Here is an 11545-nt window from a genome sequence, read left to right as displayed (position 1 = left end):
GGCTTGACAATCCCGACACACTTTTTTGACGTCTCGTTTCCGCGGACTTGGTTTTCACTCACCTTCCGTCGACGTAGCGTTGGATCAAAAAACCCGCGACCTTACCGCACTTTGAAACGTGGCGCGAGGCACTCCTGGGGTAGTTTGTCGTTGCTTTATCGATCGACGTGAGAAGAGGTGACTGCTTGAAGCTTTTCGCGCTTCAATTGCTCCGCGGCGCCACTGGAAATATCCAGGCTGAGCTCTCCGACGGTGGTTCATACTCGTGACTGGTCTCGTCGAAAGTCGCTTTTCTTGTACGCGATTACGCCTGAGCTACGCGACACGATTATCCGTTACGTTTTATCCCTTAGGAATTTAGTACGTTAAACTTCAATCAAATCGATGCGATTTTAATTTGACGACAATTTATGGTCGCGGTTGTGTTTCGACCGGCGCAGAAGTTCATTTCTTAGCTGCTCTTGGCCAAAGCTGCAAATTCTACGTTCGCGGGAAACGGATACGGCACTAAATCAATCGATATTAAAATGCAAATTCTAAAATAAAAAAAAATAAACAAACAAAAATGTACACAGGTACCAACGCTGCTTCGCGTGGAAATAGAAGGGAATAATTCAACGCGAGAGAACAACGAGGTGTAAAGAAAGCAGCTACCTACCCTAAAGATGTGAAGTAGAGCGATATTGCCGAGGCCTCTAAGCGGCGGGATTAAGAGCCACGTAAATTCTTCCGCCCCACTTGCTTTCTTCCAGTAAAGAATCGCTTGCTCGGTTAAACGCATTGCCTTTACGGGGGAAAGTGATAGTCGACTGTCAGACTCTCTCTATCCTTTCTCTTTGCCTAGCGTCAAACAGGAAACCCTCCCTTATTTTATATCTTTCTTTACATATTCCGTGAAAAGTTTCAATTCTATCCTTTATACCGTGGTAATTTTACAGCCGTAACGTTTCACCGTATCGTTAGTTTCTGCAACGAGTTCTCTGATTTCAATTCAGTGAAATTCAAATTGTTTACAAGAACTTGTTTGCTGAGGTTTGCAAATAAAAAAGAGTTACTTCATCGTAACTTCGAAAACGATGATCAGATAATATTGTGTACTTTAACGTTTTACGAACGCTTGGAAATGGAATAAAATAGACGAATGAAAAATAATATACAACATAGTTTGAAATAATGTCAAAAATAGATTATCCATTTACCTATGTGGTTATTAACGAATTCATACCAGAAATTTTATAATATAACACAAAAATAAACAATCAGTCTATTTCTGACACTACCTCAAACTATTTTGTATATTATTATTCATTTTTCTATTTTATTTTCTATTCCCAAGCGTTTACAGAACGTTACAGTATCTTTTACGAGTGGGCGCAAATTGATGCGATTTGGATTTTGATAACTCTAGTTTTTCTTTGCTTTTTCCAGAAAATCTATTATCAAAATTCATCCACCTGTAATCGAATTGTTTAATATACCGACTTTCGTATACAGCACCTGCAGAATCAAGAGGGCGCCAGCTCTTCGGTGATTATATGTAAGATAAGGCTAATGAATGAGCGTGCATGAGGCTGAAGATGTGATTGGGTGTAGAAAGTTGGTGGGACAAATGCAGAGTGCCACAAAACCTCGCTTACCATTCGAGCATCACTTTCCACGCGATCTGTCTTGTAAATCTTTTACTTATTGATCATTCTTTTTTCAGATCACCGTACGCATTGCTGATCGTGGTACAGAAATGAAGCCTGACGTCTTCTATTTTGAAAATCATACCAGTACCATTGATCGGTTTTTTAAAGCGACCGAAGATCGAAGGCAAGTAACGAGGACGATGCTCGTCAGTCGGTGACTAGTGAGAATACCAACGTTACCATCGCCAAGTAAGAACTGAGAAAAATTCGGTGGCAACTTTTTCGATTTACGTGATAGGAGTATAACTGTCGAATTTACTTTACTAGACTCTAATGGGTTTTAATCGAGTCCTTGAGGGGGTAATTTAAAGAAATGTGAAAGAAAAGACGTTGGCATCGATGGTTTCAAAGTCCGATGTGTCCCAACGACGTCCTATGTCGCCACAGTTTTTGCTCAACCTGAAAACCTGCCTAACTGCTTGCCATAAAGCCATAAAATATCAAAGATTTTACGCTGCCTTTGAGCAACCATCGAATGTTGATGGCAAACGTGCTTTCACGCATATTTTAATGATTCGAAAGGTTTTTGCAGGTAGATCAGGCTCTGATCAATACGAGAAGGCGGGTTCTTAACAGACAAGGGAACAGCTGGTCACACATGGAAAAATTAGCAACGCAGATTCGTGCTACCATAAATATATTGTTCAATAATTTATAACAGGGTTAACAACAATTAATTCATTAGCATAGGGTGTGTACCGTATAGTGCAATATGCTGTGTGTGTATGATTGATGCTTCTCAAAGGTTTGGCATGATGAAACGCACCCTTCGAGTATACTAAATTATACACTTAGAAACTGACTTATTCACTTGCACACTTTTATACTCAGCAAACGAAGTGTTTAAGCAAGTGTGTTCGATTAGGTACATGAAAATTTTATATCCTAGGAAAAATTCATCCAACCTCGATACATTTCTACGGATTTTTTGCCTCGCGTGTATTTTGAATACTGCTGAAACGGCAGGAAAACATTTGATTGCCGTGGCACCAAGGCACTAAGGATTCGCCACATCAGGGACACTTACAATAAGTGTAAATAATTCCCTGGTGCAACCGTTATCAATTATTTAACTAAAATTACAAAACAACAACTTGACAAGAAAATTATTTCACGTATACCTACAAGCTACTATAATATAGTATAAAAATCTTACGAATTATTATCACTGAATCACGTATAGATAATATGTTTGTGTAATGTAAGTATTCAAACGCATGAGAACAGCTCATCGGAACAAAAAAATGGAGCAATAGCGCGACTCGCAATCAATGTGGTATATATTTTTGTTTTAATTTTTTCTTCAATACCAACAACGAGTCGCACACAGTTCTATAAAAGTATACCATAGCTGTATTGAAATGTCCTAAACCCTTCACGTCAATTTACTATTTCAGATTTATTAAGCGTGTTTTTCTTTTTTAACTCGGTGAAAAATGAAAATGAACACAATATTCGCATTGACCCTAAATTTCTTTGAATTGACTCGATATCTCGATTCCCGTTTTGTTCATTTCCCTCCGTATTTGTTCCGTTTCAACAATGAACTGACTCGTCCGATTGCGTAAAGGTTCTCTTTTTACGTAAAAACAAACGGCTATCTCACTCCGACGGCGCGAATGCAGTGCGATCCTGCAACCTTGAGCTGAGCGATGTTCGTCACAAGACGCGAACCGGCATTGCGGAACTGTCAATCTCCACAAACGTCCACCACGTCAAGTCCCACCGCGTAGAGCGATGTAGGAGGATATCGGATCCTCCAAGATGCAACTTTCCAAAGCTTCTCTAGCATAGAAAGGGATTCCCTTCTTGTACCAACCCGACCGCCATGTCTTGAGCTCCATGGCGCAGGCACACTCCATCGAAAAATACGGTCCTGGATCAGCAAGAGGAAGGATATTACGATCAAGGTTCGAATAGCGGAAAAATGCAGGATGCAGAGCATGAAGAATGCGGAACAAACCCGAGTTCGAAGTAGCCGAATCCCCGTGTCAGAGTCGCATGTTATTTGGACATCCGTGGTTCAGTCTGTACTCGACGTAGAGCATTCCGGTGTTGTGCCAGTAGTAGAGAGCCGCGACGACGAGGGCGTGCCACCACTGATGGGACGAGCCGATGTAGTCGACGGATCCTGGAAGGCGAGCCGAGGTTGGTATACCGGCGATTTTCGAACTTGATAACTCACCATTCACACCCACTTACCGGGGAAAAAACGCTCCGGTACACGGCTCATGTATATGAGGAAGGCACCCCCGCTTATAACGTACATGCCGAGGACCCTGGGCAGCAGCATTGCCACCATCGGGTTCTCCATCCCCCCCATGGCGATGCTCCAGTGAAGGGTTGGCAGGACACCGTATGCCGCCCACGCGACGAATACCAGCAATTTGACGTTCCCGTTCACGTTGAACTTCGGTACTTGCAGTAGCATCGCCACGACGAATATCAGCAGTACGGTAATCAGGTAGAACTCCTGAAGTTCCTGGACATATCGAGACGTAGGGGGATAGACTCGGACATGTTCTTGGTCTCGCTCTTTACGGTGACGGCTCACTCACCTTGTGGCACCAGAAGGCGTAGTAAACTCCCGACATGTAGATCGCCAGCAGACTGAGGGCGATGCCGAAGAGGTCGAAGGACAGGAAACACCAGTAGTCCTTCTCGCTCCGGCAGGAAAATGTGTGGTACATGGAAGACAGGATCATGCATGCCTGGAAACAGGTGCGATTTTTAGCGACTGATTATTCCACGCGACGATCAGTTTTTTGATATGGTCCGTACTAGCCAAAGTACCGATTGGTGTTAAATAGACGCGATTTGTTGTCATTACCTGAAAGCATATGAGCAGGAGAGCGACGATCACCTTGTCACCGAACGGCGCGTGTATGTTGAGCAAACAGAGATCGTAGAGCGTTAATCCGAGGAACAGCATCCAGCCGAATATGTGGCTCCATATGTTTATCGTCTCGTTCGTCCACCAAAATATACTGCGAGGCAATTTGGAAGAGAGAAAAACAGGTTCGTTTATAATCGACGCGTATCAAGTCGAAGGCAAAGTGTTTGACCGGCTTGTTTTACATAATTGTTTGAGGCAAGTTCAAGGAGTTTCAAAGACCGCGATCAGCTTTCTCGGTAGACTGACTGACCTTTCAAGGCACAATTTGGTGGTCAAGTATCCTCGGTAACCGTGCAAGATGTACGGATTGAACTGGAGGTATTCAGGTGCCTCTGCGAACGGCAGTATCCTTCGCATTCTTTCCTCATCCTCGAAGGCTGACGTTTCCTTGATCGCGGAACTTGCCGGGTTATCGTTCTCTTTGGTCAACTATTGAACAACAGATTAACGATCAGTGTTTTCTTTTTTTTTTTCATGCAAATTTACAAGCGATCAAAACAACGCTTGTCTAACTACCGGATCTGCTGAATTTCAAACTGACAATCAACCGCCGAAATTCTCATGTCCGATAACCGTTGAACGAAAAAGTCGAGATTGACTGAGCTATCGTGTTTCCTGAATGGGTAATATCCGAACGCGTTGAGAGACCCGTTCATGCATCATTCACGTTGAGCATATAAATTTTCAATCAGCCGTATACAATTGTTCACCTTCTCTTCCTGTCGTTCAAGTCGGCGTAGTTTATTATGCAAGTGATTACGGAAAGTCGTGAGCTCCGATAGCGCGCATGTTAAGTACCCAATATGAATATAATTTTCACCATTGCGTGAAAATTTCATTCGAGCTCAAACGATCACGCAAGTCCCTTTCGGATATAATAACCTCCGAATTGATTATCCAATAAATTTTCTCGCGTTATTCATTCTTATTTATTGTAAGAATAATTTACTACAGAATTTTATTCCGCCCGTGTTGACCGGGCGGGAGAGAAGCGTGTGTACCGACTTTCTTTAGCCCAACAGTCGAAGATAAGTTGCAAAATATTTGAGGAACGCTAAACACCGAAGGTCGGTGTGTACTAGCAATAAATATGCAATATCGAATTAAGTGTTGCAGGAATTTAATGGCCTTAGCCGTATTTCTGCAGTGGATAACATACTACGCGAACTTTTTTATGCAAAGCAAAAAACTGAGTTCTGCCCATCCGACTCGTATGGAGTTACAAAGTTAGGTTTACAGCGGAATTTAAGGATAGTCAACTTTCGAATCGCCGTACGTACGTAAAGTCTAGGCGGTTGTACCACTTTGTAATTGGTTTTGGTCAATCTCACTCTCTTTCCGCACTCTTTTTTTTTTTCTTCATTATTAAGGACAAGGCGATTTTCGCACGAGACTCGAGCAGAAAGATATATCAAATCTCGAATTGTTCGAGAATGCTTCCACGTTGAATGATAATACATCATCAAGGTCGAGAAGTCGACGCACCGGACACGCTTAATACATCGGATTTCTCCGCGACGCCGGCGTTATAAGTAGGCCATAAAGAGCCACGGCCACGAACCCCTTCGAAGCAAATTTTTACTTCAACATGATTTTGCGCCTAGGTACTTTCGACACGATTCTACGTCCGCTGGAGCCCCGGGGCATCGGGTAAGAAACGAAACAAAACTGCCATCGCGTGTCTCATCTCTTTTCGCTGAAGATGATACGTACCTACCAATCAATCCATCCTGGTGCCTTAAAATTCGCGTTTTTGCAAAATCAACGTGCGGTTTAAATTATAACAGCGCAAACGTCCACCTGATGGGACAATCTCGCGACCTTTGACTTACAGCGGATACGATGCGAATAGAGTATTGCGACAGCCATTTGTGTGGTAAATCTATTTTTCACATGGTGCAACATTTTTACGCAGAGTAAAAGCGGCGATGGATTCACGAAGTTTATAACGATTGTTTATGGTGAAGCAGTAAAGGATTCAAACTACAGGAGAGAGTCACGAGAAACATGCTGCTTCGGCAAAAAGGAGAGGAGGATACGAAAGGAGAAAGAGCGGCTAGTAGGTCACAACGGGACCAGCTTCTCGGTTTCTACAATGTAACGAATGATCAGCTGCAGGCTGTGTAATGTGACAGATGATTCGGAACCGGTGAATACTTGAGGTAATAATTCAAATTTCTGCTTCGATTTGACTTTGACTTAGTAATCGCGATGACGTATAACTCGATGACAACAATCGAGAGCAGTTGTATAATTACGTCCGTATTTCATTCCACGCTTTCTTGAAAACCGACGGGATGTGCTACGTTTCTCTGAAGAGAATTTCTCATCGCACAATCGTAAGATTGAAAAAAATCGTCTGACAACTCATATACGGTGACTCTCCGTAGGCTTGCAGCCGTCAAATTTTTATAACCGAAGATAGTTATTGTCGTAAAAAAATTCTTTCGCCCTCACTACGATTTCGCAAACAACGAATGCTTCGGTACGATCGAAACCAGTTTAATAAACGCTTCAAGAGAATTGATGCAGTTGGCACCCGAGGCTCTAGCTTTAAGCGATAAGGAAAGCATTCGCCTCGGGTTTCAAGCGTTACGTGGAGGAAAATAAAGAAGAAATGGGATCGAGAAACGCAAAAATAAAACAATAAAAATACCAAAAGAGGAAGAGGAAAAGATGTGTGGTTGCTTGTAATGAGGCGAAAGCACGCGTCTTTAATCGAATAACGTGGCACGCCAATTTCTTTTTAGCTGGTTTATTCGATTTGAATTGACCTTCGAGCAAATGCAATATCAGCGTCGTGATGCTTGCGTGTTTGTGTGTTAGTGTCGCGTTGTGAAAGGAACTTATTACGGTGAAACGTTGAACGAATGTTTTCAAAATAATCAGCACAAGAATGTCAATACGCATAATGTTGTGCCAATCAGTTTGCGAATTAGTCGACGCATTTTACGTCTACCTTACGTATTACGACATGTATCTATCGAGTAAGAATCACCAAAAATAATCGATTATCTTTTCCCGATTATTCGAGTGTAATCGATTATTTTTCGAACTCGATTAATCGATCAATTCTTATCGATTCAATCGAGTCATACTCGATTATTTTTTTGGACCCGATTGATCGATGCATTGATTATTTTTAGCTCAATGGCCATCGCTAAAAATGTTTGCACAGAGTATTACACTGGCGTATTCCGTTCCCTTTTATACATATACACATGGACTTAAATTCATACGAAACAACGTCAAACGTTCGTCCACCTTGTTCTCTATTATAGTCGCACAAGTTCGATAACCCAAAGGATCGCCCCGGGTGTCGGAATAACTAACGTCAATCTTGTCCCTGATTTTTATTCCGATTGTAACGTACGATCGGATCAAGGTTACGCGGGATAGATAATTCGAACCTCCTGAAAATCGACGGCGATCAAGTAAATGGTAATATAATCGCAAACAGAAAATCATTGACGTCTAAACTTCTAACCGTTAATTAATTCAAGCTAATAGCCGAGTACAAATCGCCATCCGATATTCGCGTGATAATTAGGACATCCACGGTCAAAACAAGGTCACAACATTTACGTCATTGAGTCGATGAAACAAACTTACTTCGTGAATAAACAAACAAAATGTACCGACCTCAGCTACCAGGGGCTTTCCGTCTTCCTGGGCTGCCTTGACACCCTGTCTTTCCCTCGTGGTACCCGCCACGTGGCCGTTTCCAGTCGCCGTTCCTTGCTTGTCGCATTCTTCTACCCCTGCCAGTAATTTCATCATTGGAACGACCCTGTGAAAATTGGGAGTGAAACGAAGTTCGAACGATTAGCGAATCAAGGGTACGAGGTATTTCCAGATTTTCGAAAGGGACGTCGAATTTTAATTTTCGTAGGGTTTTTCGATCGCAGCAATTTTCACGGTAAAAATTGTTTGATAGTAAAGGTAATTACTATATTGAGCAATGTTATTGTTGTTTTATTACAACGATCCGCGATAATTAATACAGAGCAGAAACGTGACTGCGCAAGATCTAATCACAAGATAAAATCCCCTCTGTCGGACGGTGTTTTGATAATTAAGATATTTTCAAGGCGTCGATACTTGTTGAAGTGTCAGGGCAATAATTCGCAGTACGCACTTGATTACACTCGACGTTTGTTCCGTTGTTGTGATCGTGAGAATGAAATCAACAACTTGAGAGATTACGATTCCCTTTAAAACTTGCAAATTTTTCGACCTTTGCCCTGTTTGACGAATGGCAAGCTGATAGATAATGCCTCAATGATAAATACGCATGGCTGCGAACTGGACAATTTCCCAATACAGGTTGACATAACGCTTTTCCCGTTTTTTTTTTTTTTTGCGGTACGCAAAGAGAAAATATTTTACAAAACCACTTCCCCGAGTTGTAAAGAGCGGTTCTTAAAACTCGCTAGTCAATTCTCCGAACACGGGACCATCCGAACTGGCCTACATATTAGTCGACGAGCCAAGATCGACAACGGAAAGAATATCCGCAAGACTTTTGGAGAGAAGGGGATCCGATCCGGCATGGTCAAGAAGGAAGACGAGGACCACTCAATGGCCTGACTACCTCCAGGTTTACTCTCACCGCTCTTTGGCTTCCAGGCAATCTCTCGCTTCTAATCGGCGAGAAAGTCGGCTGGAAGCTTCACCGTGAATCAATCGCGTGCATTGCTAGACAACGAATGGCTAGGTACATTTGGTACAGATGTAAATATATCGCAGTTCGATACAGCAATTTATCACAATTTGTCGCAAACCTTGATCAATATGTACGTGCATATTTTATTCCTTTTATTCGTCGTTAAAGAGCTGGCGAAATTCCACGAGGATTGAATTGAATTTACATGTCACTCGAATACTTTGACTGCAACAATTTCATGTAAACTAGATCAGTCAGATTATTACTTGAATATTCTTCACGCCGTTCACTTTTGAAATCCGGTAATTGGTTTTTTATGCTTTTAGGATAAAGAAACCACGAAAGAGCGTTCAAGCGATCATTGACCGCGTATATTCCGGGCATCTTTCGTGTCTCTACAGCGTAATGGGTTCGCTAGCTGTTTGTATACTTTTTCTTATTCTTTTCAGCGTGAAAGTTGAGCTGTAACATGCACGGTATAGTCGAACCAAGACACTCGGCATAGCGCGGACCGCAAAAGTTCATTTGGATTTAAGAAATTCTCATACTTATACTTCGTGTACCGCATTCGTAATGTGCGGCGGCTTGACTAGACGATTTTATTATTCAAGCTGCCGTTATTCAGGCTCAATGATGAACCTACCGTCGACGACACTGCGGGGGCATAATGCAGATGCTGTCAAGTGGACAATATCGACGTAACTGCACTCGCTGCACGCATCGAAGGAAAATTATCACGTTGGCGAGTGTGTTACAAAATACAGGGTAATCGCTTTTATACGATCCGCGTTTCCTGAATGCAATTAGTTTGGAATTTGTATCACAAAACTCGGGAATCTAGATTATATGCTGTCGTCTGAAATTTAATTTTTACAAAAGAAATAAATAATTTTTCATTCGTTGTTCGAACTGCAGCGCAACGACGTTTCTCCTACTTACTAATTTAGAAAATACGATAATTGTCAGGTAGGCACATACGTGTATTATATCGAACGTACGTTGTTGAAAGTACAATAAAAAAAGGAAGCGGGATATCGCGACGCGCTCCAATTATTGTACGTAGCGGAGAATTCGAAGAGAAAATTAAAATAACAAATTGGGTACACGGGATGTGACAGATGCACGGTTTTTTTATCCTCTTTCGGTAGAGCACAGTTTGCTCTTTTTCGAATTACATGCCTGTATAAAAATTTCCTTATTCTACCTGATTGTTATCAGCAACGAAAATGGACATTGCGGATAATACCAAGAACATATCGACGCGAGGAGTATATACGTATATTATATCCACTTACTCTAGTCTCAATTAACCGAAGATGGACAAGGTCGAAACTTTCCACTCTCCCAGAACATCGCGACACACTCGTTAATCAGATTTAGCATCGTTCAGAGACGAGTATACGATAGTACGAATATAATGTAGGAAATATTACGGTCGATTAGCGTAATGAGAAAAAAGTGCGATTAAAATAAGAAACATGAGCAGAATGATACGAGAAATTGTCCGCACCGTTCACGATTTGATTTTGAATTTGAGGAATAATAATCGCACGTACCTTGATCAGCGGCGCGAAGATTAAACGACGTTTACTATATTCGCGAATTGTTTCGGCTAATAGAGAAACGGCTGCAGTTGTTGCATGTCAGAACTAAACGACGTCGATCCAGCGACAGCCGCCACCGACTCTCTTGGAGGAACGGAAAGGACTGAGTTGACCGGAACACTCCCTCGGAATCCGTTTTGTGTGGACTTCGGTGTACGGCGTTCATTGAATCGGCGAACGCGTGGTAGGGAGTGCAAAGAGCCGCACTGCGCCAGACCGCCTCCCCGACTCCTAGACGAGGCCATCCGGATTCCGCAATTTCGATTTTCCCGCGGTCCCTCCTTTTTCGCAAGCGCAATCACCGCCTCGATCCTTGTAGCAGGTTCGCAAATTTCCCGTGGCGGGAGGCAGTTTCGCAATCCGTCGTTAAATGGGTTTAAAATTATCATCGAATTTTCACTATGTCTCAATTTTTTATCCAAGTTTTTTGAACCAACATTTTTGAACTTTTTTTTTTTAGTATGGTTGGAAGAATAAAATTTCTGTCTTTTACAGTTTGTTGTTTCTGAATAACTGAGGAGTTTTTGCGTTTCTTTTTTTTTTTATTATGTGCATATAATTTTAATATGTTCTGTCCTGCGTGAGGCGAAATGTTCCATAAGCGTTTCGGTTTTTTTTTTTTTTTGCGCATTTTATTCAATTAAACAAAACTATTTCCTTTCCAGTATAATAACCATGAGATATGAAT

At 41.9% G+C, this 11545-nt stretch overlaps 1 protein-coding gene across 3 annotated transcripts; it reads right to left on the bottom strand.

The window, feature by feature from the left end:
• Positions 1 to 2311: 2311 nt before the first annotated feature.
• On the bottom strand, positions 2312 to 11002 carry LOC124218169 (progestin and adipoQ receptor family member 3). Of its 3 annotated transcripts, none has more exons than XM_069135862.1 (8): positions 10810 to 11002; positions 8230 to 8377; positions 4838 to 5016; positions 4522 to 4678; positions 4250 to 4402; positions 3894 to 4173; positions 3655 to 3822; positions 2312 to 3567 (listed from the first exon to the last, which is right to left on the bottom strand). In XM_069135862.1, the coding sequence occupies exons 2-7, from the start codon at positions 8365 to 8367 to the stop codon at positions 3683 to 3685; spliced, it is 1047 nt and encodes a 348-aa protein (XP_068991963.1). In that variant the 5' UTR covers positions 8368 to 8377; positions 10810 to 11002; the 3' UTR covers positions 2312 to 3567; positions 3655 to 3682. The 3 variants fall into 3 exon arrangements, with proteins under 3 accessions (XP_068991963.1, XP_068991964.1, XP_068991965.1); XM_069135863.1 differs by lacking the exon at positions 10810 to 11002 and adding an exon at positions 10549 to 10790; XM_069135864.1 differs by lacking the exon at positions 10810 to 11002 and adding an exon at positions 8726 to 9051.
• Positions 11003 to 11545: the final 543 nt, after the last annotated feature.

Source organism: Neodiprion pinetum, chromosome 1, assembly GCF_021155775.2.
Source record: "Neodiprion pinetum isolate iyNeoPine1 chromosome 1, iyNeoPine1.2, whole genome shotgun sequence".
Taxonomy (NCBI): Eukaryota; Metazoa; Arthropoda; class Insecta; order Hymenoptera; family Diprionidae; genus Neodiprion; species Neodiprion pinetum.
This window is presented reverse-complemented; position numbering and strand designations above follow the sequence as displayed.

Coding starts and splice junctions, on each gene's coding strand:
- LOC124218169 (XM_069135862.1), bottom strand. CDS start 8,367: ATGATGAAATTACTGGCAGGGGTAGAAGAATGCGACAAGCAAGGAACG. Junction 5,017..8,229: donor GAAAGCCCCTGGTAGCTGAG/GTCGGTACATTT, acceptor GTTGTTCAATAG/TTGACCAAAGAGAACGATAA. Junction 3,823..3,893: donor ACCGGAGCGTTTTTTCCCCG/GTAAGTGGGTGT, acceptor CTCGCCTTCCAG/GATCCGTCGACTACATCGGC.